General features: G+C 40.8%; 1 protein-coding gene across 1 annotated transcript in view; it reads left to right on the top strand.

The window, feature by feature from the left end:
- LOC126147163 (bile salt-activated lipase-like) overlaps positions 1-27,709 on the top strand; it is a 69,945-nt gene that overhangs the window by 14,039 nt on the left and 28,197 nt on the right. Inside the window, exons 5-6 of the mRNA XM_049915673.1 lie at positions 7,598-7,763; positions 21,110-21,291. Of these exons, the coding sequence (XP_049771630.1) occupies positions 7,598-7,763; positions 21,110-21,291 (348 nt within the window). The remainder of the gene's footprint in view (positions 1-7,597; positions 7,764-21,109; positions 21,292-27,709) is intronic.

The raw sequence follows: 27,709 nt of genomic DNA on the forward strand, positions 1-27,709 counted from the left end.
AAGACAATAGATGTAAAATGTTTCTCATCATTTCATTAGGCCTTTTAGTAAATATAATAAATTACGAGCTCCACAGTATGCTTTCAACAAGGAAATGTCAATAGTGAGGATAATGGCCTCCCCTTTTTTTTTCTACCTGTGCCTCAGAAAAGGGGACACACTAATGGCTTGTTCTCCAGGTGTCTGACACAGCTGGGTGCCCACGACGCATTACGTGCAGGTGGTCACTTAACTTTCTTACGGAAATATTTACGACAGCAGTTTCTGCTACAGTGACAGTCTCATATAAAAATATTTCACAGGTCGAGAATTTGTGTTGCAAATGTGTAGAAACAAAATCTTATGAATATAACAGTGACCAAAAAATTTTTGCCGGCATTGTGATACATTCACGCATTTACACACATTTCATAACTCTTAAAGTACGATTCTTGGTTTCCAACATCCTTTTTCACAAATCAGAGTGCCTAACCACTACTCCTTATTCCTTACCTTGTTACACATATACATTTTCGCCGACATTCTTCAATATTTCATCATTATAAATATGTAGCATAATCAAATTTCTCATATAGCATCAGCTTATTAATCATAAACATACAGCAACAGCATAATACACGTAGTCATCATAATAATATCATAACACCTCAGTCAAATCTCAAAAACGTCGTAGCTTTCTGCAATAATTTCAAAACCTAGAGAAAATTCTCTGCTCATTTCAGTAGTGTCATCTACCTCAAACGTACTTTAAAAATCATGATCTCATACCAAATACATCATTCAAAGCTCTCATAGTATCACAATGGTTCCGAAAAAATATGAACAGTTCACAAAGTACAGACAAAATACAATTTCGTAAGTGTGAAGTTATCCAACGGTGTAATTACGTAAACATCTGTCATTGCCATAGTAAAAAAGTTTGTCTGTCTCAGTTAAATGATCAGATAGCTGTGTAATTATGTATTAGAGAAATATGGTACCGATGTGTAAAGTTGTATAAGCAAATATCATATTAGCTAGGGCTCCTTGTGCTTGCCACACACATGGTACACAAAGTAAGCATGTACCCCCCTGAGGATTAATGTAATTATAACCTCAGATGTTACAGATTACAAGAATGGAATGAAATGTATTACGGAAAACCTTTGTATCATTGTACTGCAAATATCTTTAAAAATAAATGATTTAAGTACAAAATTAATCACTCAAATACGTGTCCTGTAGCGCTAAATGTGCGTCTTGCTGTAAGATAATCTCTGTGGAAGTGTCGTAGTTATTGTCCTCCGTAAGCTAAGTTCTGCAGAAGCCAATGTACTTACCTCATGATAAACAAAAATAAAATGCTTTGCGTATAGATATCGTAGTTATTACGCTTATTGTTGTGATGATGAAAGTACTGTGTTGTAACGTATTGTTGTGCTACGGAAAAGGCTGTCTCATTGTAGCTATACCACAAAAGTTACTACTAAAACATGTTTTACTTTCCATAATAATACATAAAACAGTCATAAAACAGAAATACCGCAAAAGCAACATTGTAAATTGTCACTCATTAGTAGCGTCATGATAAAATCGTGTAGCTGTTACATAAACTAATCACTGTGTCATCTGGTATCTCACATAAAGTACTTTAAATCCAGAATGTATTTTCAAGTAAACCAAAATTTGCATTAAAATCTCATTTGCAGTATATGTTCTAAGTATGTAAGCCTGATAGTCATTACGTAATCGTGCAACTAACAAGCAAGAATGTACACACACAATAACACTGTGACGTCTGTTCACTATAACAATGCATTCGTAATTTCTGTTTAAGTAAGTTCTCTTGGTTCTTGATTTTATATTTAACTTCCAACATTGTTGCATGTTAACAGTTTCTAAGTCTGACAAAGCGTACTACCGATGTAAAGTGAAAAGTTATATGGCAAAGACAAAGTTAAAAAAAAGATTATCTCTCAATAAATGGTTTCACGTGTGAAATGTGGTGTAGTCCTTTGCTCTTCCTAGTATGCAGAGTTTCAACTTTAACGCAATTATCATGTGGTATACGTCGGTAAAGAATACTGGAATTTTTCTCAAAGTTAGCGTCTATGTTATTTTTCTCTGAGCCAGCCGGCGCAGGTGGCTGCCTGCGGTGCTAGTCATTGTCTGCTATCTCTTTGTTGGCGCACGTCGTTATTGGGATTAGGAGACCTAACTTCCACAAATTCACGTTGTCGAGAGTGCCCTGCTCTGTTTGAATCCCGCCAGTTCTGATGCAGTTCAGGTCTGTCGTTACGATTATATCGTCTGTCGTCATGTCGGTAGATTCCATAGTTTCTTTCTTGTCTGTCACGTGGTGGAGAATTTCTCCCTGAGTCGTAACTGCACGCTGGACTGTTGCGTCCAAAGTTATTCTGTCTCCCTTGATAATAATTATTTTGGTTCCCATATTGTCTGTTTCTCTGATTGTCTCTGTGACAGTCATTACCGCGGAGAGGTGATCTTTCCCTGTAATTATTACTACTCTGCCAACGGTTGTCATACCGGTGGTGTCTGTTTTGGTCACGATTTACGTTATAAGAATAGCCTTGTCATGTATTATTTCTGTCATCGTGGAATTGAGACAGATGTGACCTGTAATTGTTGTACGCCTGTTTTCGCGTTCCGCAATTGTCAGTGTCAATATCCAGTTCCTGTAACAGTCCCTGAAAGGCTTCAATGTCGTCTTTGCAACGTCCTGCTAAAATAATACGTCTTAAATGTTCAGGCAATTTCATTAAGCAAATGCGGATGAGTTCTGATGGGCTGTATGGGTTTGACAGGTACTGATTCTTGTGCAACATATCTTCAAAATATTTCACAAGACTGGAAAATTCAGATTGTTCGAAATGTTTCATCATTATGGTGCTATGTTTTACTCAGTCTTGTGTAGCTTGAGACCAATACGCTGAGAGGAAGGCATGATAAAATTCTCCTTCACTGTGACAATCGTGAATGACCGATCGCATTCTTACAGCTGGTTCATTCTCCAAGTAGCCACACATAAATTCTAACCTGTGCTCCAATGACCAGTTGGGAGGAAAACAATGAGAAAATTGATGAAGCCATGCTTGTGGATGAATGTCGTTGCCAGAATTCTTAAATGTTTTGAATTTACGTGTAGTAATGAACAGCTTATAGTCGAAATCATCGTGTCGGCGAGTCGCACATCGCTCATTGTTACTTCGTTTCGGCGGTTCCATCTCAAAATCCAATGCGCCTTGCCAATTTCTTTCATAATTTATGAAGTGTCCTGTGTTATTATTTTGTGGTTGTTCCGTATTTCTATGTCCCTCTTCCCGTACTGGAGCGCGAGTGTCCTCTGAAATATGTAATTCTTGTATTACCTGTGTCAACTGATCTTGTACTTCCCGGATTTCTCTTTTGTACTGTGTATTGATTTGATTTTGATTTTGTTTGAATTTTCTAATTTGTTCATACTCTTCTGTGTCAGTGAAGGCTACGGGTCTTGTGTCATTCAGATCATCATCTACCTTTGTAGATAAGTTAGGGACCTGATCCGAAAGTTCGGCTACTTTCTCCGATAGTGAACCCATTTCCTCAGTGTGTTTTTCTGAACCAAGTTTCAGAGTGTCCATTTGTGTTGAAATCGAATCCACTGTGTCCTTTATGTTTTCCTGAGTTTTTGCAAGTTGCTTAACCGAATCGGTAGATGCAACTGAGTCAATTTTAGCCCACAAGGTCTCATGATTTTCATGAACAATGGTTTGCAGTTCTTTTATGGCTGCTTCGTGATTCTGTAATGCATTTTCATGCCGCGAAAAAATAGGTTGAAAATGCTCACAAATTTGTGTTTTTACGTCATTACAGACTTTTTGACATTTCGATTCAATGTTATGTAACTCAGTAGTTAAATCTTCACGTGTTTGTTCAAGCGTGATGTGAAGATTTTGTTCCATTGCGTCTAACTGTTGCTGTGTTTGTCTCTGGTGTTCTTCCATTGTGTCTAACTGTTGCTGTGTTTGTCTCTGGTGTTGTTCCATTGTGTCTAACTTTTGAAGCCTTTGTCCCATTTGTCTCTGATTTTGTTCCATTTGTTGCATTAATTGCAATAATAATGTATTAGTGTCTGGAATCTGTTTCTCTATGCTTTTTGGCAGTGCATTTTCACCGGCAACATTCACATTTTCACAAGCAGAAAATGTGTCTTGACTCATTTGAGAAAACGGTGAGGACGCAAAACCTGAATCTACAGTATTTGCAAAATTGTGTCCTATCATTTCGGATTCCTGAGGCGAGCTGTTGCCGAGCGATCGATCGATAATGCTTCCCTGTTCACTAATTGTTTCACTGCCTACGCCATTGTTTGCCGCCCGCTCCATTTCCCTATGCACAGTTACCAAATTACTATGTTGAACATTAGTTAATTCATTACATGGTGGCGCTAACACATTACTTTCGTCTTCACTGTCATTTCTCAGTTTACTTTGGAGCCTAGTATTACGTTTTTCACACGCCATTATTGTCACAATATTTCACACAACAACACAGAAAAACACAATTTGAAGAGCAAAAATAGGGGAATACATTAACATAGCACTGAAAATAATATCTAGTTAATTGCAAGCGCAGCTGCGAAATACTTGGTGCAAATCTACATGCATACCACAACTGTTTTACTGTACAACAATGAAAGACTGCAACTACAAAGGAGATTCTCTCTACAATTACGCACTAGCAATAAACAAAATCTACACTAATTACACAAACTATAAGAAAAAATCAGAAGATTCCAGTGAGGTATCCTCGGCTAAGGGTCGACATATGTAACGACCCCTTAGAAGAATTGTATACGAGACTGTGCTTAAACTGACACACAATCTGACTTTCAAAAATCCCTACAAAAGAATCGCCCCGACTAACATTAACCTATACGTTTCACAAATCACTTACCTCACCAAAAATCTTCCTTACTCGAACTACTGCAATACAGCGAGCGCCACTACTGCCAGCTAAATAAAAGATTCAAACTACGGAAGGCACTAAGTACTGATAGGGATAGTTAGCAAATGAAAGATTTTAATGGAGAACAGACAATGTATTTACCTTAATATCATCACAAGTCATAATATACGTAATTTCAAAACTCCGCCATCTCTCTCCTCACATCCACCACTGCTGGCGGCTCACCTCTAACTGCGCAACGCTACGCGCTGTTCACATCCAGCTGCCGCTGCCCAACACTACAATGGCAGACAACAATGCAAACTAGCCACAGGCTGCACACAGCACAGCCAGTGATTTTCATATAGAGCGCTACGTAACGTTGCCAATAAGAAAACATAAACAGCCTACTTACATAAAGAAAACATAAACAGCCTACTTACATAAAGAAAACATAAACAGCCTACTTACATAAAGAAAACATAAACAGCTTACTTACGTAGGTTCCAAACGTACCTGTTGGAATTAGGAAAGCAATTTCAAATATTTTGGGTGATCGAAAAAAAAAAGAGAAGAATGACAAGCTAGAAGAGAGAAAAAACTGTCGTTGCTTTCTCTACACTCAACAGAATGACGGCATACAAGAGCGTGGAAAGTGATAAACCCAACTGCTTACAGTGCTCCATGAAAACATGTAAAATACGTGCAGAAAGTTTGCAATTTTTTTCTTTCGTATGTATTGTATCGCATGTTAACTGGGGACCTAGAAACGACGGGTAGGCTCCGTCCCCGCCGTAGCCGCAGTGGCCCACAACCCTACCGCAGTCCACTTCAGCCCTCCGCCACCCCACACCGAACCCAGGGTTATTGTGCGGTTCGGTCCCCGGTGGACTCCCCAGGGAACGTCTCACCACAGATGAGTGTAATCCCTATGTTTGTGAGGTAGAGTAATGGTGGTGTACGCGTACATGGAGAACTTGTTAGCGCAGCAATCGCCGATATAGTGTAGCTGAGGCGTAATAAGAGGAACCAGCCCGCATTCGCCGAGGCAGATGGAAAACCGCCTAAAAACTATCCACAGACTGGACGGCTCATCGGACCTCGATGAAAGTCTGCCGGGCGGATTCGTGCCGGGGACCAGGCGCTCCTTCCCGCCTGGAAAGCCGTGCGTTAGACCGATCGGCTAAACTGGCGGGCCGTTTTTTTTCTTTACTTCCCTATATATCAAACAATTTGAGAAAACACGTCAACTTAACAAACTATTTTAGAGGAAACAATTACATTTAAGTTGCTCAGTTTTACAGAAGTATAATCGAGTTTATAAACTATTTCATGAAGAAAGTATTTGCAATTGTTGGATGCTGTAGGGCCAACCATGATTTAAACATGATGAAAATACCAGTATCAATATTTCATCAGTCCTTGGAACTGCTATTTACCTTCGATGTTCACTAAAATGGACATAAATTGCAAAAATTGGTAATCTTAGTCTCCCAGACTGATGTTACCGTTACCGCACATTTTTACATGTTACCAACTAAGGGCTAAATCGTAATGTTTTTGATCCACCGTATCCTCAGATTGTCCTCAAATTGACTGGAATTTTGCTCAGCATCTATGGCATGTTATTTTGGAGAAAATGTTCAAGGTTAAGTAGTTGGTAATTGTTAGAGAAGGTGTTTCAGTCATTAATGTCGAACTTCTTTGGAACTGCATCGGAAGAGGGCACAGTATCTGATGCTCCCAGTCTGTCACAAAGTCCTGAACAACCAGCACGTGTTACCTGCTGCTCCGATTGTTCTTGAGAAGTGACATAACTGCGTCCGATATTTATGAGGAAGCAACATAACAGCAACAACATGTAGTCGTGAGCTAGACCTCATGATTATGTGTGAAATGCTTCATTTACCGGGAGGTCACATAAACAACAGGAACCGAGCTATCGCATGTTTAGCGGAATTACTGTTATTTAACTCGTCTAGTAGACTACGAAATGAGACATCGAATGTAATAGATGAGTCAAGTCGAAGTAGAGAGGAACTACAATGCCGACTGGCAATGACAACGAAAGCGTTTCAGAAGAAGTGAAATTTGTTAACATCGCATATAAATTTAAGTGTAGCAAAATGTTTTCTAATGGTATTCGTCTAGAGTGTAGTCTTGTACGGAAGTGAAACACAGACAATCAGTAGTTCAGAATAGAAGCTTTTGAAATACGATGCTACAGAACAATGGTGAAGATTAGGAGGGCATATCGTGTAACAGGTAAGGAGATACTGATCAAAACTGAGGAAAAAAGAAATTTATGTCACATCTAGACTGAAAACAAGATCGGTTGGCAACACACGTTTTAAGGCAACGAGAAATCATCAGTTTAGTATTAAAGGGAGTTGGGAGGGGGGCAGGGGACGCGTATAGAGAGCAAGGGTTGAAAACAGTAAGCAGGTTCATATGGATGTAGGTTGCAGTAGTTCTTCGGAGATGTAGATGCTTGCACAGGTTAGTGCAGAATAGACAACTGCACCAGACCTGTATTTGCACTGAAGGTCACAACAACATTCAAAGTTAATGACTTAACGAAACAGTATTGTGTGGTTTACATGTCGTTATGATTAAAGGTACACTGTAGCAAATTAAATGGTTAATAACGTATCAAAATTATCTGTGACAGGACAGCAAAACATTGTTCACCTGTGTTTGGGTGCCCAGTGCAGAGCCGGTAAACGATGGGGCTTTTCTGACGGAAGAGCCGTGGACAGCTTTGTCGGAAGGGCGCTACAATCTGGTTCCCTTCATGGCTGGCAACACTGACCTAGAGCGAGTTGGACACACTCAGCGTAAGTAAAATAAACCTCTCTCATAATTTTATTAGATACATAGTTCATTCCAAAAAAATGATATTTGTTAAAGTGGAATATAATTTTAACTTTATTACGTCTTTCCCAAAGATATTAATTTCAAATGTAGCCTAGAAGAAAAAGAGGAGGTTTTGAAACGTTGTTCTACAAAGAAATGCTGAAGATAATTATAATTGCGTGTAGGCGGCCGAGTACGAGTTTCGCAACTGGAAGACATTTCGGTGACTTGCATGTTCCTGCGCAGCCCGTTATTGAGCAGGGGAAATAGTACCTAAAGTTTAACGTGGAATCCGAATCAATTGTCGGTCCTCGCGACACCCCACATCGTGGAGAGGCGAAGGTTAAATTAAATACAGACTGAATACTTCCGTGGTCCGAAAGCGACCTCTCGGTTCTTAGGCACATACATTACCACTAGGCCACCAGTCCCAACAATGATGAAGATTTGGTGGGTCGATCAAATGACTAATGAAGAGATATTGTTATGATACAATTTAAATAAAAAAAGGGATGGTTGATGAGACATATCCTATTGCGTCAGCCAACCCTCCACCTCATTATTGTGTGAACTGTATAAGCATTTGGTAGGTGGGGGGCTAAACACTGAAGAAGGAGATCAAGACTGAACTAGAATAAGAACATTAAACTATATGTTTGTTGCAGCTGAGCTAAAATTTATATTGCTTTTTATCTGTTGAAAACTTTATAAAACTTGAAACATCCACTTAGAGAAATTTATAAAATTACTGTGCTGGTAAACTTCTACGTTATTTGATTTTCAATCAGCTGAGCAAAACTGAAAGTATTCAGACATTTCTCTTTCTACTTATTCTGATCCTGACACAATTTTTTTTAGTACAACGCAATATGACTTTAAATAATCCCTACAAAAGAATGGCCCTGACTAACAATAACCTATACCTTACCTCACAAAAATCTTCGTTACTCAAACTACTGCAATACAGCGTGCGCCAATACTGCCAGCTAAATAAAAGATTCTAACTAATGAAGGCACTAACTACTGATAGGCATAGTTAGCAAATGAAACATTTTGATAGAGAACAAACAATGTATTTACCTTAATAGTGTTCAAAAGTCATAATATTTATATCAGTTCATGGCATCCAGTTTTACAAATTTCGTTTTCTGACGGACACACGTCCAGATCGCTCTCAAACCTCTGCCAGCTCTCTCCCCACATTCACCACTGCTAGCGGCTCACCTTCAACTGCGCAACACTACGCGCTGTTCACATCCAACTGCCCGACACTACAATAGCAAATATTCCAACAATGCAGATCAGCCACAGACTGCACACAGCACAGTCAGTGATTTTCATACAGAGCGCTACGTGGCGTTACCGACATAAAAACCTGAACAGCCTACTTACAAACTAAGTCAGATTCTATATTTCTATTAGGGAGGTGGTAAAAAGTTAGTATACACTAATAAGTGTCTTGTAATTCAACATAATTTTTGTGTTGGAAATTTTCGGTACATGAGCTCTATTCAGTTATCCTGTAGAGTGGAAAATTCTTACGCCGACATATGATCTGAACATCATTTTAGAAAGAATTATGAATTTTGTTATGTTACGTCGATTGCAAAATAACTTCTTAATGTTCGAGGGGGTAGGAACTTTTCCTAGTCCTTTACATGGCACAAGAAAATTTTTTTAGCATTTACTCGAAGGTGACTATGCTATTTCACATGCCATTTAAGTCTTTAGATACAATATCGAAGATTGAGTCATCAGCATTGTTGTAACTGACCGAGAGACTAAGGTAATGAAGAGCGATGAACTTATATTCTTCAATATATCTTTTTCATGTTTAATAATTATGGACATCATTATTCTCTCCGAAACTTAGTCGACTGTTGACAACAAATTTCGTGAGCTAGTACATCAAACGTGATGCTGTACTTCGAAAACCTAATATTTATGCATTAGTCTACAATACGATCCGGGGGGGGGGGGGCGTGGCGCGGGGGGGGGGGGGGGGGGATGGCGGGGGGTGGGGGCGTGGAATACCCAATATTACTTTTGTTGGTCGCTTCTGTGCTGTAGAAACTTGCTTCCTTAAAGATGAGCTACTTGATAGTGTAATTATACAACACATTATTCAAAAATGAATCTCAACTTACAGATTTCTTTCCTTATGAGACTTGCAAATAGTGTGAGATGTAAAAATGTCTTAAAGGATTTATTCAGCAAACTATAGATTGAGGAGTTTTATGATTATGTACACCAGTCATTTTAAACACTCTCCCTTAATTTTTACTTTTTGGCTGACAGCGGCGGATTTAAAAATTTTGCGCCCCTAGGCACACCATATTATATGCGCCCCCTTCCCCCCAAAAGAAAAACACGTTTTAAATAATAACTATTACCTGATCACTTCACAATTGCCGTTTTGGGTGGGAGCGCTGTGACCTGTTTCCGTACTCTGCTATTCATTGTTCTCAAGGACGCTTCAACAGTCTAGTCACGATCAGTTCTGAACTGTACTTGGTGTACGGCTGCGAATAAAACTTAAAACTGTATTTTGTAAACACATTATTCTGGCGAAAGGCAACAGAAACGAACACAAGAAAATAACTTTTCCTTTATGGCCTAAAAATTCAGCATAGCGTGTAGGATACAATCGATTTTTGTTGTATATTTACTTTTAATATGTTCTTTTACACGAAACCGTTAAAAATGAAAATAAAAAATGTGTGTTACAATCCTAAAGTTGAAGCGAACGTTTCATACATTAGAAATTAATACGTACTTTTACAGAGATGCTTTCAGAATTAAAACTAAACTGTCGTTTTACGATCTAATAACTAGAATGTGTAGTAGATAAAAAAAACACGTTCGCTTTTAATACATGAATCAATAGGAAAGCGTAAGAAATGAAAAAGGAACAGAGATTTCGGTGCACGAACTAATAGCTAAATACAGACGAACAAACACAGAACTGGATTTGCAATTACATAATTTTACAGACTAATGTGGAAAAATCAAATTTGTTTTATAATCTAATAGTTAATTTGTAAAGCATTAGGGTCTGTGTAGAAAGATGCTGAATAAGAAGTGTACACAATACCTTTAATCGATGTAAGGGCTGAACAGGTTTGTGCTGCAGCTAATGCTCTCACCATAGCTTTTTCTAACGGTATTAGTAAAGGTTTTACTTATTTATCGACAGAACAGAACTACGTTATTTATTAACACTTTTTCATCTGAGCGTACTCTGCGATAACGTATACTTCCGCGATAACTGTACATTTCGGCAGACGCCAAGAATACGAATCAGTTGTTATATACTACAGTATCAGTGTGACTTGTCTGTACTGTGCAGAGCGGCCTGGGTCATTCGGGTATTGTTTAGTGTTGTCGGGGACCTTCGGTCACGTCTGCAGATAAACGAGATAAACAGGTGATTTAATGAACGTGCTCTACTTTATACTAAAAATAAATTAATAATCTTAAAATTTTTAAATCTAATATGAATAAACAAACAAGCTCACCAGTCATCAAAGTTTGCGTCTGTCTTTGACGGCAGAAAACTCGTTGATCATATGTTTATAGTTCACACCGTTATCTGTTAGGAGGTCGGCTTCGATGTGAAGAATGGACAGGGCGTTCAGTCTCTCCTCAGACAACGTAGAATGTAGGTACGACTTCAGTCTATTAAGAGCCGAAAACGAGCGTTCTGCTGAACAATTTCTAAGTGCCATACATAGAAATATTCTAAGAACAATGTCAACAGTTCAAAACACGTCCTATAACCTCTCTTTTCGTAAAAATTTACTCATTTCGACTGGTATATCACTAATCTCAACCGATTTCAAAAGTTCCGCGAAATATACACATACACTAGGGAAGGAAGGCTCTAAATCTGAGTCATATGATGCTTGGAGCTTTGCTGTACGTTCAGCAATATCGTCAGGTGAACAGTACTTAAGATTACTGAAAACTGTGAAGGAGTCCCACAGTGTTCTTTAGCTTTCCTTCCTCTTCACTAATTCGGCGTACTTATCGAGTACTGGGAGAAACGTTTCGACTCTAAATTTTTCCCTTCGCTGTAGCTTTGTTTTTTACAAAGGTATGAACAGCGGTATGACTTTTTTAAATGGCACCCCGTATTTCTTATTCGGTAATTCATTTCCTCTCCTAAAGACGTATTCAAAAATGTATCACAGTGTACCCTTCACTGAAACAGAACGTTATTAATTACATAACACAACATTGACTTTGAGCCCGGGATCACAAACTCATCCACTTGCTGGAGCTGTCAGAAAACAAATGTAAACCAAGTCAAAACACAACACAAAACTGACTTTGACTCTCCTGTACCATTGCCCACGAGTAGAACACTCAAAGGTGCTCAATGATGACCCCGGACACCGATTCACTGATGAACTCGTTGAATGAAAGAATTATTTACTGCTTCCAGTGTTGCCTGCTGAAGAGAATTGCAAGCAAGCACGATACGTTCCTGCTTGTCCTCTGGAGTTGTTGGAATATCGCGAAAGACAATGTCTTTAATGCATCCTCAAAGAAAAAAATCCAGACTATTTAAATCAGGAGACCTAGCAGGCCAAGTAACTGTTCCTCCTAGACCAATTCATCTGGCGGAATACCTTCGGTTCAGAACACGACCTGCACGCAAGTCATTATGTGCTGAACGTCCATCGTATTGACACCACATAAGCATTCTGGTTCTTAGCGGCACTTCATCCAGAAGAGTAGGGAAATTCGTCTGTGGAAGTTGGCATACACTGTTCCATTCAGACTACCATTTATGAAATAAGGGCCAATAATTGTAGTACCAAGCATCCCACACCAGACGTGAACTCTCCACTGAGGCTCATGTTCCACCTGTGTAAGCCATCGTGGGCTGTTGCTGGATCAATAATGCATGTTCCTTGTATTAATCTGTCCTTTGTTTGAGAAGGAACATTCATCGGTAAATAGAACACTGGAGAAGAAGTTCGTGTTGGCGAGGATTTGCTGCTGTGACCACGGACAGAACTGTACGCTTTTCTGGAAATCATTCACAAGCAATTCTTGATGTAGTTGTACATGGTAAGGATGGAACCGGTGACGTGTAAGAATTTTATGTACATTGGTTGTAGGAATGCCAGTCTCGTGCCAAAGTTGTCGTGTACTCACTTGTAGATTCATAGCAACGGAAGCGAGAACAGTAAATTCGGCAGCTTCGTCTGTGCGAGTGATACGACGATTACGTTGTCGTGGGTTGAAACTTCCCCTTCCGTGAAGCGTCTCAAGAAGACAAGAAAACACCCGTCGGGAAGGTGGGTTCTTGTCCGGATATCGCTCTCTCTGTACAGTTCCGCTACCTGTGTAGCATTTCGCCTACCTTCAACAACAACAACAACAATAACAATAAAAGAAACGTTATGTCGATGCAGTTTGTAGGAAGGACAGCCTTCACTGTATGCCTACTCTACACAAAAGTATTTAAAAGGACTAAACTACTGTAATAAATGTACCCGTACATAAGAAAACAGCATTGCAATTACTGTTATATTAACTTACATTCCCAACAGATAAGTAGCATACCTACCTTCTCTTCGTTGGTGTACATTCTACTCACACAACTCTTCAACTGACGATGGTAGACGGAATCACTGGTGTGCGTTCTATTTATGTTTATATTTGTCCCCTGTCAACGTCAGCTCATGGATGTGTTCCATTACCCCCAGTACACCTACATTAAGCGCTGGGTGCGTCAACGCCAATGTTGCGTTACTAATTAATAACGTTGTGTTTCAGTGAATTGTTCACTGTGATACATTTTTGGATAGGTCTTTAGGAGAGGAAATGAATTACCGAATAAAAATTACCGGGTGTTATTTTAAAAAAGTCATACCGCTGTTCATATCTTTGTAAGAAACAAAGCTACAACGAAGGCAATCATCGGGTAAAGAACATTTGCTTGAAAAATTTTGAAATTTGCATTTGGATAAACAGTTATTTAGGGTGCTCAAGATAAGTGGGACACCCTGTACACACTTGGAATTTCAGATTTACACTATTAAATCCTTCCAAACTGTCATCACGAATATCGTTTCTAGTCTGCTGAGTTGATTCAATAAAGCTGAAGCCACATTTGGCACAAGTGGTTTTCAAGCGTTTTATTGGCTGTATGTGAGGGCATTGATAATGGCCTCCCAGTTTCCATACAGACTTACACACACTTTCTCTCTTGCTGAACAACGTGTTTTTGACAAACTTTTTACCGTTTTGCTTCCTCCTTTCCTGAAAGAAAGAAGTTTATCCCAGCGCTGTGTATAAGCAGAGAAAAAATTATAAAGGTCTTGCACTGCACTGAAAGATGAACATGCTTCCCGACAACAGCTTGCAGCACTAGTGCCGACTAAATTCAAAGATTGTGCTGCACAAGGCACATAATGCGCTTTCGGATTTCGTTCTTTAATGCGTGCCTACTAACCAGTGAAGGTTCCTGACATATTGCTTGCGTTGTCATATGACTGGCCTCTACAGCCAGTAATATCAATGAAATTTGTAGACAGGACTTTCAGTACGGCCTCAGCTAAATTTTCAGACTTGTGTCCCGGGTTTGGTAAAAACAGAAGAAAATGGTCAACTGGTTCACCATTCTCGTTCACATATCTTAATATGAAAGATAATTTGTCAATATATGAAATGTCAGTAGTGGAATATACTATTATATAGAAACATTTGGCCTATTTTATTTCACTTACGATAATTCTTGTTATTCGTTCAGAAACAAGCTCTATTATTTCATCACAAATTGTTGAAGAAAGATACCAGTACACTATGTGATCAAAAGTATCCAGACATCCCCCAAAAAATACGTTTTTCATATTAGGTGCAACGTGCTGCCACCGACTGCTATGTACAACATATCAGCGACCTCAGTATTCATTAGACATCGCGAGAGAGCATAATGGGGCTCTCCGCGGAACTCACGGGCTTCGACGGTGGTCAGGTGATTGGGTGTCACTTGTGCCATACGTCTGTACGCCAGATTTCCACGCTCCTAAACATCTCTAGGCCCACTGTTTCCGATGTGATACTGAAGTGGAAACGTGAAGGGACATGTACTGCACAAAAGCGTACAGACCGACCTCGTCTGTTCACTGACAAGAGACCGCCGACAGTTGAAGAGGGTCGTAATGTGTAATATGCAGTCATCTATCCAGACCATCAAACAGGTATACCAAACCGTATCAGGATCCTCTGCAAGTACTATGACAGTTAGGCGGGAGGTGACAAAAGCTCGGATTTCATGGTCGAGCGGCTGCTCATAAGCCACACATCACGCCGGTAAATGCCAAACGACGCCTCGCTTGGTGAAGCAGCGTAAACATTGGACAACTGAACAGTGTAAAAACGTTGTGTGGAGTGACGAATCACGGTACACAATGTGGCGATCCTACGGAAACGTGTGGGTATGGCGAATGCTCGGTGAACGTAATCTACCAGCGTGTGTAGTGCCAACAGTAAAATTCGGAGGCGGTGCTGTTACAGTGTGGTCGTATTTTTCATGGAGAGGGCTTGTTTTGCGTAGCACTATCACAGCACAGGCCTACATTGACAATTTGAGCACCTTGTTTCCCATTGTTGAAGAGCAGTTTGGGGATGGCGATTGCTTCTTTCAACACGATCGAGCACCTCTGTTCATAGTGCGCGGAATGTGGCGGAGTGGTTACACGACAATAACATCCCTGTAATGGACTGGCCTGCATAGTCCTGACCTGAATCCCATAGAACACCTTTGGGACGCTTTGGAACGCCGACTTCGTGCCAGGCCTCACCGACCAACATCGATACTTCTTCTCAGTGCAGCACTCCGTGAAGAATGGGCTTCCATTCCCCAAGAAACTTTCCAGCAGCTGATTTAACGTATGCCTACGAGAGTGGGAGTTGCCATCAAGACCGAGACTTTTTTTCGTGAAGCTCGAAATCAGTAACAATTTGCTTCTCTTCATTTTTAACTTTTGTTTCGTCCGCATTTACTTCTTTTACTGCAGTCCCAGAAATATCATCCGTATTACTTGAACACGAAGTCGAACCATTAAGGTTTTTGGAAAAAATTTATCTACTCTGCCAAGCCTTTTTAGAACATTGGCTTCTCGTTCTTGTCTTTTCTTCGATAATTTCCGAAATGCCGTCCAATTTAATTTTGCACGTTTGTTCTTTTCACTGTTATTCATGTTAAGGCATTTACAGGATTGTCAACCAACAGTAAAAAGAAAAAAAAATGTAAAAGGAGAAAAAGAAAGGCTGTATCCAGTTCCAATTGTACTACACCGCACATGAGCACAAGGCTTTTTTCTTTAAACACGGCATACGATCACAAATATCGTTCCTTTGAACACGGAGCGATGAACTGACCAACTCGGATTACCCAACGTAACTGTGCTATGAAAGAACGACAATGCACAATAGTTTAATTTCATTGTAGCCTGCCGGCAGGAATTCGTCTCGTAAAGAAAACAGGACAGTCTCTTTTTTGGTTCTGTTTCCCGCGTCGCCGGAATTTTTACTGGGACGCAGATACGTTCTAAATATTCTTGACATTGTCTTTTTAATTTAGAAAGCAAATAGTTTTGGCATTTTCTTGCAGTGAGGTGTGCTGAATCGACTCTTATGCCACTTTTTCATATAACATTTTAGCGGTTTCTGTGGGCAGACTACGAAGTTTAAGTAGTCTTGTTGGAAGTTGATGTGGTGTGTTGCCATTTGTGTGAACACTGATGTTATGTTTATACGCAAATGAACCTTCTATTCCAACATAAAATATAAATAACATTTCTTCGAAGAAAAAAAGCTTGGTTAAGGAGTTTAATATGAAATTTTCAATGTCTCGTACTATTTGATTGCACTTACTGGAAACTTTGATATCATGCAGGCTGCAACACAATAAATGAGACAAACGAAAGTTGATTTCTTATTCTTTTTTTCTCCAAAAAAAAGTAACTAAATAAAAAAATAAATAAAATTTCTAAACTGTTGTGGGGCGTATTTCACACATTATTAGATATTCTGCTCATTTATTTTCGTATAAACATGTGTTTAAAAATGTAAAACATTCCAAGTATCAACACGATTTGTTAAACGGGTGTCATTAAATCAAATCTCAGATATTGAAGACCACAGAGCTTTCACATTACATTAATGGAGTGTTGACTTGATACTTAATCGTAATTTATACAAGAAATTTAAGTAGAGTCGGGTTTTACATACTGAGGCCCACACATGTTACAGTATTTAAGAAATTGCTGATTAGTTTATCACAGCTTTTGAGGGGTCTCGGTATTTTCACATGGAAAATATGGTAGGGTTAAGTAGAAGCCGAGAACATTCTCGGGACAATAACGTTTCAAACATTGGATTGTAGATTGCCATCCTGACAGCTTATTTCAAAATATTTTGAACAAACATGAAGATGATACCCGACAGAAACCCAATGCTAAATTTCCGTTCAGTCACCAAGTAAACTATGTATATTTCCAAGCTTGTACTGTCGAATTTCGTTCTTGAGGCTTATTTAAACTAGCAAGTCGTTTAGCAATGTTAAAAAAATTTTGTCCTTTGTAAGTGCAGTTATTTTAAAACGTAAAGGATTAAAATGAGTACAGAGCAAAAAAGGCAGCCCCCCTTAAGGGAGGCCCGTGCCTAGTGGGCCTGTATGCAAATCCGCCACTGTGGATGAGTAGTAATTTTGTGAGTACTGTTATACCATTTAATACGCGAACCTGAACAACATGTGCCGAAAGTAAAGCTTAATACGAAGACTGTTTTGAACAATACAGTGGTTTAGTGGAAACGGTCCTGCTGGAGATGGTATGCCTTTGAACTGACCTCCCGGCCAATTGGAGGACGCCTTACAGTTTAACGTGGATTCCGAAGTACGGTACAACTCAGCATTTTTCGCATCAACATACATTGCGAGAGATGAAGGGAGTAATAAGTGTCGCATAAGATTGACCGTGGATCGAACCTAAGACCATCGAACTAGAAGTATGGCACTTAGCCATTTAGCCACACAATATGTGTTTGCCTTTGCGTAGCTTTCTTTAAGTGATAATGTGATCATTTCAGAAAGCTAAACAATAATTACTTCAAACAGACTGTTTACAATTTATTTTGTTGCTGTACGTTTACTTGATTTTTTGGAAAATACGTCTCACAAACAAAGATAACTTTTTACTTATTGTGTGTAGGTTCCATAGATATAGTTGTCGTTCTTTCTGTTGTTGTGTGTCCATGGATTACATGTTTTAATCGGTATTTTGAGTGATCGTTCTCAATTGTACTTGTCACCGATAGAAGTTAGTGTTTACCAGTGTATTCAGGCAGTTCAGATCATAAACATTATCGTGAATTAATCATTTACTTTACTATTTGGTAAAGAATTTACAATCGTGGTCCCAATGGTCTCTTAATTCTGTAAGGGTAATATAAAGGAACAGGAAGCAAAACACTAAAACATACAGTAGAAGTAGCGTAACCAAACCTCGATTCTAAGCAGAAGGGAGTTTCTTAAAGAACGATTAGTTGTAATTTTCAGATGATAATTCGCACAAACACATGGCTGAAAATACCCAAGATCGGTAAGAACGTTAATGAAATAACAGCACTCACATGACTACTACAGTCGACAGATTTGATACATCCACATATACAGGAAGAACTGAATTTTTGCTTCTTGAAAAACATGGCAATGAAGTGGAACAGTTGCTTTTTCGTGGAGGGGTATAATAACTAATGGATCATCATGATCAAAGTGATCCATTGACACCAACTGACGGATTTTAGTGTGCTCTATACTCTTCTACACATTACCGCTTTAGAAAAAAATACTTCTTCTTTCTGCTTGTTTTCTAATGACACGAACCAATTTCGGTCTTCCTGAGGTCATGCTATCCAGTTCCATTAATCTTTCATTTGCATACTTATATCTCTCCGGACTTCCACTTCATCTTCATTGCGGTCATAATTACATCTTTCATTCCAGCCTGTTTGCTTATCCCTTTCTATAATTAGTATACATGTCCCTTTTGTCAGCTTAATAGTTCTCATTCTGCAACTGGTATTCATGTTAAAAGGCTGTGTCTCAATTTCATGAATGAAAACATATACTAATCAGAGAGTGAAACTTTTAGATTTCAGATATGTAGGTAGTTGAATTATGAAAACAAAATGGTTAAAATGGCTCTGAGCACCATGGGACTTAACATCTGAGGTCATCAGTCGCCTTGAACTTAAGAGTTACGTAAACCTAACTAACCTAAGGACTTCACACACATCCATGCCCGAGGCAGGAATCTAACCTGTGATCGTAGCGGTCGCGCGGTTCCAGATTGAAGCACCTAGAACCTCTTGGCCACACCGGCCGGCAATTATGTAAACAATATTTACTAGTTGTTTACCAAAAGCACTGCAAACTAATTCTATTCTGCTCTTTGTATCTCTTATTGTCCTTCCTGGCACTTTTTCGAATGCGCTAAATAAGAAAACTGAACTGGTGATACCACTACATTGCTCCTTTTCAGTATCCTCTTTAAGATTTGGTTATACCTCATTTTTGCATAATAGTTATTTGTTTTCAAACCTCGGCTGGTTACAGATTTGCTCCATTAAACTCTACTATTCGTTATTCAAGTACACTCCTGGAAATTGAAATAAGAACACCGTGAATTCATTGTCCCAGGAAGGGGAAACTTTATTGACACATTCCTGGGGTCAGATACATCACATGATCACACTGACAGAACTACAGGCACATAGACACAGGCAACAGACCATGCACAATGTCGGCACTAATACAGTGTATATCCACCTTTCGCAGCAATGCAGGCTGCTATTCTCCCATGGAGACGATCGTAGAGATGCTGGATGTAGTCCTGTGGAACGGCTAGCCATGCCATTTCCACCTGGCGCCTCAGTTGGACCAGCGTTCGTGCTGGACGTGCAGACCGCGTGAGACGACGCTTCATCCAGTCCCAAACATGCTCAATGGGGGACAGATCCGGAGATCTTGCTGGCCAGGGTAGTTGACTTACACCTTCTAGAGCACGTTGGGTGGCACGGGATACATGCGGACGTGCATTGTCCTGTTGGAACAGCAAGTTCCCTTGCCGGTCTAGGAATGGTAGAACGATGGGTTCGATGACGGTTTGGATGTACCGTGCACTATTCAGTGTCCCCTCGACGAACACCAGTGGTGTATGGCCAGTGTAGGAGATCGCTCCCCACACCATGATGCCGGGTGTTGGCCCTGTGTGCCTCGGTCGTATGCAGTCCTGATTGTGGCGCTCACCTGCACGGCGCCAAACACGCATACGACCATCATTGGCACCAAGGCAGAAGCGACTCTCATCGCTGAAGACGACACGTCTCCATTCGTCCCTCCATTCACGCCTGTCGCGACACCACTGGAGGCGGGCTGCACGATGTTGGGGCGTGAGCGGAAGACGGCCTGACGGTGTGCGGGACCGTAGCCCAGCTTCATGGAGACGGTTGCGAATGGTCCTCGCCGATACCCCAGGAGCAACAGTGTCTCTAATTTGCTGGGAAGTGGCGGTGCGGTCCCCTACGGCACTGCGTAGGATCCTACGGTCTTGGCGTGCATCCGTGTTTCGCTGCGGTCCGGTCCCAGGTCGACGGGCACGTGCACCTTCCGCCGACCACTGGCGACAACATCGATGTACTGTGGAGACCTCACGCCCCACGTGTTGAGCAATTCGGCGGTACGTCCACCCGGCCTCCCGCATGCCCACTATACGCCCTCGCTCTAAGTCCGTCAACTGCACATACGGTTCACGTCCACGCTGTCGCGGCATGCTACCAGTGTTAAAGACTGCGATGGAGCTCCGTATGCCACGGCAAACTGGCTGACACTGACGGTGGCGGTGCACAAATGCTACGAAGCTAGCGCCATTCGACGGCCAACACCGCGGTTCCTGGTGTGTCCGCTGTGCCGTGCGTGTGATCATTGCTTGTACAGCCCTCTCGCAGTGTCCGGAGCAAGTATGGTGGGTCTGACACATCGGTGTCAATGTGTTCTTTTTTCCATTTCCAGGAGTGTATATCTGCTCCAGAGGCAAACGGTTTAATGTTATCAGCAAAGCGAAGGTGACCATTAACTCAGTAAAAGCACACAAACTGCCTACCTAGCACTAAAGGATCACAAAAGACAGCGAAAAAATCGTTACAGATCATGTCACGCTTCCTTATCGGCTACAGAAGATTTTAACAGGTAAGATTAAAAAATGTGCTGCTCTGTACATAAAAACCCTGTGTTTTTTGTTGACAGCTGGAGGTTCATTATCCACGGAGGCCAAAATAGAGAACCTGAACGAGAACTTTGGCGAAATTGTGGGCTGCGATCTACGACTTCCAACGAAGGAAGAGCGTGTGGAAGGGGCAGAGTCCGTCAAAAAATTCTACTATAACGGCAGCGACATCACACTCAAGGACAACTACACCACCGCTCTGGTAAGCCACAGCAACTTAGATGTGAGTAGGTGCTCGAACATTTTTACCTGTGCCGATCTTCACTACATATTTCTTGAATCGTACTGGACTGGATCTCATTTATGAGTTGAATGTATCGACATCACTAACTTACCGATATTCCTGTCTGTCTCCAGAAGAATTCGCCATTTTCACATGCCCCTTCTGGATCATTTAAATAATTCTATTTGATAAAACAAGTTCTCCACTCTTTGTAGTTACTTTATTTCAAGTGTCCTAGAAACATGATCAAAACTCTTGGAAACTGAAAAGATGTGATGTATCTGTTACGGGAAGAGGAGAGCAAACCCCATTATATTAATGACGTTACATATATCTGCTAAAAAATGAAGCAAAATGCAGAAAGGCCTGCTGAAGATAGGCGCTGGAAACAGATATTGGCAGGTGACATACTACATGAAGAAATGTATCGTATTGCGAATAACTAGACGAGAAGACACGCTATTCTTTGATTACGCGACTGCCGAACAATCGATGGAAATAACTCCAATACCTGGATAAATGTACACGAAAAGACTTAGTAGGGACGACCACATAAAACTAACAGTAGGAAAGGCGCATGCCAGACTGAGGTTCATTGGATGCATTTTCAGGGAATTTAGTTCATAGATGTTCAGCACATCATACAGGGCGTCCCAAGAGGAATTATTAATCTTCAGGGACAAGACAGGAACGATCATTCGAAGTAAAGATGGGCTTTAAAATGCGCGCCTTAAGACCTGTGAGCACTTCTTCATCTTATACAATGAAAGAAATCTCTTCTGCTACAAGCTTTTTGTTTTCCATACTTTGGGAGGAGGTAATATGGACAAAAACAGCAAAATCACGTCAAGTAGACATCGTCTATAATGTGCACTTAGTCATCTTCGCTGCTAATAGCTCTTAAAGTATGTATTTTAGAGCCTATTTTTACTACAATATTCTTTTTCTTTTCATCCAAAGAACATCTACATCTATACGGATACTCCGCAAATCACATTCAAGTGCCTGGAAGAGGGTTCATCGAACCACCTTCCCATTAACTAGGTGTTTGGTTGAATTTACACCTTTTAGATTAGACTGATTTATCGTGTAACTGAAGTTTAACGAGTTCCTTTTAGCACCCATGTGGATGACCTCACACTTCTCGTTATTTAGGGTCAACTGCCACTTTTCGCACCATTCAGATATCTTTTTTATATCGTTATGCAGTTTGCTTTGATCTTCTGATGACTTTATTAGTCGATAAACGACAGCGTCACCTGCAAACAACCGAAGACGATTGCTCAGATTGTCTCCAAAATCGCTTATATAGATAAAGAACAGAAAAGGGCCTATAACACTATCTTGGGGAACGCCATAAATCAGTTCTGTTGTACTCGATGACTTTCCGTCAATTACTACGAACTGTGACCTCTCTGACAGGAAATCACAAATCCAGTCACATAACTGAGACGATATTCCATAAGCACGCAGTTTCACTACGTCCCGCTTGTGTGGTGCAGTGGCAAAAGCCTTCCGGAAACCCACTTTATGTGAATAAAGAGCTAGTTGTATTTCACAGGAACGATGTTTTCTAAACCCATGTTGACTGTGTGTCAATAGACAATTTTCTTCGAGGTAATTCATAATGTTCGAACACAATATATGTTCTAAAATGCTGCTGCATATCGACGTTAACGATATGGGTCTGTAGTTTAGTGGATTACTCCTACTACCTTTCTTGAATATTGGTGTGACCTGTGCAACTTTCCAGTCTTTGGGTACAGATCTTTCGTAGAGCGAACGGCTGTATATGATTGTTAAGTATGAAGCTAATGCATCAGCATACTCCGAAAGGAACCTAATTGGTATACAGTCTGGATCAGAAGACTTGCTTTCATTATGTGATTTAAGTTGCTTCACTACTCCGAGGGTATTGACTTTACGTTACTCATGTTGGCAGCTGCCCTCGATTCGAATTCTGGAATATTTACTTCGTCTTCTTTTGTGAAGGCATTTCGGAAGGCTGTGTTTAGTAGCTCTGCTTTGGCAGCACTGTCTTCGATAGTATCTCTATTGCTATCGCGCAGAGAGGGCATTGATTGTTTCTTGCCACTAACATCTCTTTGGATTTTCTGTCAGGTTTCGAGACAAATTTTCGTTGTGGAAATAGTTATAGGCATCTCACATTGAAGTCCGCGGTAAATTTCGAGCTTCTGTAAAAGATCGCCAATCTTGGGGATTTTGCGTCTGTTTAAATTTGGCATGTTTCTTTCGTTGTTTCTGCAACAGTGTTCCTAACCGTTTTGTGTGCCAAGGAGAATCAGCTCCGTCGTTTGTTAATTTATTTCGTATAAATCTCTCAATTGCTGCCGATACTATTTCCGCCAAAATATGGAAGGCAAAGAGCTTCCTGTAGAAGAGATTTGTTACACAGTATCAAAGGTGATATGCTCATAACTCTTAACGTATGCAGTTTAGAGCCCATGTTTACTAGACATTTTGGCTTCGAATGATCATTCCTGTCATATCTCCCAGTATTGTCCATTCACGTTGGGACACCCTGTGTACTTGGTGTTGCTTGGTCTCGAACCGTTAACAGTTAGAACTGATACAAGAAATGGAGGAGGTCCGAAGAATAGCGGCGTGTACTTTATGGGGTCGTTTAGAAAGAACAAATGCGTAACAGAGGTTCAGATCCAGATGCCATAAGAGAGTCTTTGTGCATGAAACTTCAGATTTCCAACAGTGTACATACCTCGAACAGTCAACAAACATATTACTTACTTCAACATACATATTATGAATGAACCATCAAGATAACAGTATAGAGATACGAGATCGCGTGGAATCTTGCCGACAGTCGTTCGTCCTATGCTTCATTCGCGATTGGAAAGGGAAAAGGGCACAGTGAGAGTGATACTCGAAGTATCCTCTGCTACACAACTCAGTGTGACTTGGGGCGTACAGATGTAAATGTGGTTGTAAGGGAAAATCTTTGACTACTTCCATTTATCCTCAATGTAGATCACGGAATGTTGTGGTGATGTAGACTGGCCTCATCATCTTTTAGACAATCTCAGTGGGAGAGTGATCTGGTCATCGTGCTAATCAGTGTAAATAACGAACGCCCTGGAGATAGCCTCGTGGAAAGTGTGGTGTATGTACAGTGCTTTACCCTGCTGTAGGAACACCAGTTGAATGAACTGGTTAACATTCAAGATATACCTTGCAACATTCACTGTTCCCTCAACAAGCATCATATGTGCACAACCGTTGTGCGAAGTAGCTCCCTACTCTCTGATCTTCAGCTTTGGTCCTATCTGGAGCTGTTCGATATCTCCAGTAATGGGTTGTTTTCTGGTCGACGTTGCATTCACAAGTGACTATCGCCAACGCATGGGCAGGTTCAGCCCTCGTCACTAAATATTACTTTACGTCTTTCACTAGACCATCGAAGATTTGCTACTCGATGATGCGTTGCGAAAGGCAATTTTCATTGAGGTTCTCATGTTCATAGTACATATGTAAGTGAGTAGTTACTCATTATCGTAACTGGGAACAAAGTCCGTCGCAATTTGTGCTGCGTTAATCGTTTAATCAGTAACGGCTGTTCGTATGTGCGACATCCCACAAGTGATTGCGTATGATGACGAAACGTGCTCTTTCCTTTTGTCCACCTGAACTGTACAGCTATCCACACTAACACGTCGCTGTTATTCTGTTGAATCCAGCAGCTGTGGCTGTTGGCGTTTTTCTGATGCTTCTACGAAGTTCGCAAACCCGAACTGATACTGGAACCAGTCTTTCTACAAGTCGAATATAGTTTTTGAGAGCTCATATTTATCAGGAGATCGCTGGTTTGGTTCCTGATAACGACTTTTTTTACGATGGAATGGTATGAAAGAGGCTTCCCGAGCATTGAGAGTGAATCTAACAAGCTCCTAATCAAAACGAGCAGTGTCATTGATTCACAAGTCGCCGAAGTTAAATTAAATTTAACACTGTGTATTTGGCTTTATACCATTGTGTATTTGTTTAACGCATTACCGAGGTTACGGGTATAGTTCATAAGCGATAATGATAATGATTACATGCCAGAAAATCAAATGGCTCCAAGCACTACGCGACTTAACATCTGAGGTCATCAGTCCCCTACACTTAGAACTACTTAAAGTTAACTAACCTAAGGACATCACACACATCCATGCCCAAGGCAGGATTCGAACCTGCGACCGTAGCAGCCGCGTGGGTCCGGACTGAAGCGCCTAGAACTGCTCGGTCACAAAGGCCAGCCGTACATACCAGATATACACTGCAGTTCCGATCTCTAGTTTCCTATTTTAAGTGCCTAAATGCGCAAGCCAAAGATAATCGAATGGGAGTTACTCGATGCAAAAGCCGATGATGGAGAAATGTCAATGCCGTATGAGAGGAGGAGAAGTAACAGCAAACAGCCCTCATTACAAATCCTTCCTTAAGCCCCAAACGATAGCGCAATTTAAGAGGCCGATTTATACGACGTACATTGTAATATAATCAAGGAATATGACCGATTTGATAGTTATCAGTGGAAAAACTGATATCTCGAGTAGCGGCGATTCTCTTATTAATGGGTACTGAGATGACTGGATTTTACTAACAACTGTCCCAATCTCTCGTTCGGGAGCACTTCATGAATAGCAAATTCTGGTTGAGGGAATAGTCTATACAACAGGTGCCTGACACACAAAATATGTGATCATGCGCTGCGGATGTGGCCCTAAATGGGCATCTGACTGCCTGCATACATACAGTTCGACCAATGATTACAGTTCAATGTAGACGAGTAAAAAACACCAAAGAGTAAAATAATTCTCTCCACTATGTAACATTCATTAAATGACTGGAAAAGCTTCACTGCACTGTGAAATGGTAAATTAATGACCACATAATATCATTTACACGTCCATCCTTCCAATAAATAAAAGACCTTTCTTGAAACAAAACTTATTGAACATATTCTGAATGGAGATTTACACTCAATGTGGCTTGTGTAGACTGACTGTAATGTATGTATCGAACAATATTAAGATCATCTCAATGTTCATAAATCTGACCTGGCACAATAAGGAATCAGAGCAGCTCCAAAAGAAAAAAAAATGTGTGAAAAAATGCATTACAATATAACTAATGTCTTCTTCTTCTTCTTCGTTGTCTCTCTCTCTCTCTCTCTCTCTCTCTCTCTCTCTCTCTATCTCTTTTCTCCAGATTGCCAACACAGCTCACGGTGCGTACGACCACAGACGTTTACCCGTCAGGTTGACATTCTACGTGGGGGCCTGTGCTTGCATGAAACATTTTTCAAAAATTATTATGCCCACTCGCTGCTTTAATTCTGTACCTCAGAAAACACTTTTGCAGCAACGCCTAGCATTATCACCTTGTAGGAGAAAATAGAAAGAGGCATGTACTGCAGTTGCGATCGGGTCGTTACACTGTTTTTGACTGACGACGGGAGTAGCGGAGGCGGTATAAAATTCTCGACAACCAGCCTCTGTGCGTATACCAAACCTCTCAGCTGTGAGTTATGGAGTAAAGAAAAGCAAGTTTTGGATTACAGTACAGCTGTTGGTTTCAATTATCATTATTCAAGGACACCCAAAGGGGTCTTGCTACGAAACCAAATGGAACCGAAAACAATTACTCTGCTGTCGGACCGTATGGCGGTTGACAGTCAAGTTGGTATACCACCGCCCTCTGGAGCGTCTCTACACACGTCTACGCTGGGCATCGGGGCTCAGTACGTAGCGGCAGATTCGAGGGGCTTGCTGCTGTACAATGGTCAATGGTAGTTGGGGCAATGGGCGCCATGATCCCAGCCCCCTTTCGTCGAGCAGCCTATTAATGGTCCTTGTGGTCACTGAAACACCAGTTGCACGTCGGATCGATGATAAGATGAATCTGGGAATCTACTGCCTCTCTGATTATTGCTCTTCCTAACGTTCTGCTGTCTGTCTTGGTTGACACTGTCTTCGGCCATGTCTCACCCATTGCTGCCAACATCGTCGAACAGTGTCATTGCTTCTGTTCAAACGTCGAGCGATTCACTGATTTACCCAAACGGCCTCTTTGGGCCCAACTACACGTCCTCTCTCAAATGATGACTCCCACGTATATTGTTCACGCACCTTTCTTCGAGGCATAGTTGCTGTCCAACTGAGTAGACGGAATGAAATTCAGAACGACTTTATGGCCTTAGCATAGAATCGTCCCCTCTTTAGTGTTTGCTATCATTTCCAGCTGTGCGGGTGGAATTGCGCTACAAAGTCACACTATCACGCATCGTGCACCAAAGCTTCTTTTTTAAAAAGAAAAAAAAAAGATGTGGGGCGTGTATTGCACGTAAATTCACTTGGTTCCCTAGTGAATTTCGTCC

The sequence above is a fragment of the Schistocerca cancellata genome, chromosome 2 (assembly GCF_023864275.1).
Source record: "Schistocerca cancellata isolate TAMUIC-IGC-003103 chromosome 2, iqSchCanc2.1, whole genome shotgun sequence".
Lineage (NCBI taxonomy): Eukaryota > Metazoa > Arthropoda > Insecta > Orthoptera > Acrididae > Schistocerca > Schistocerca cancellata.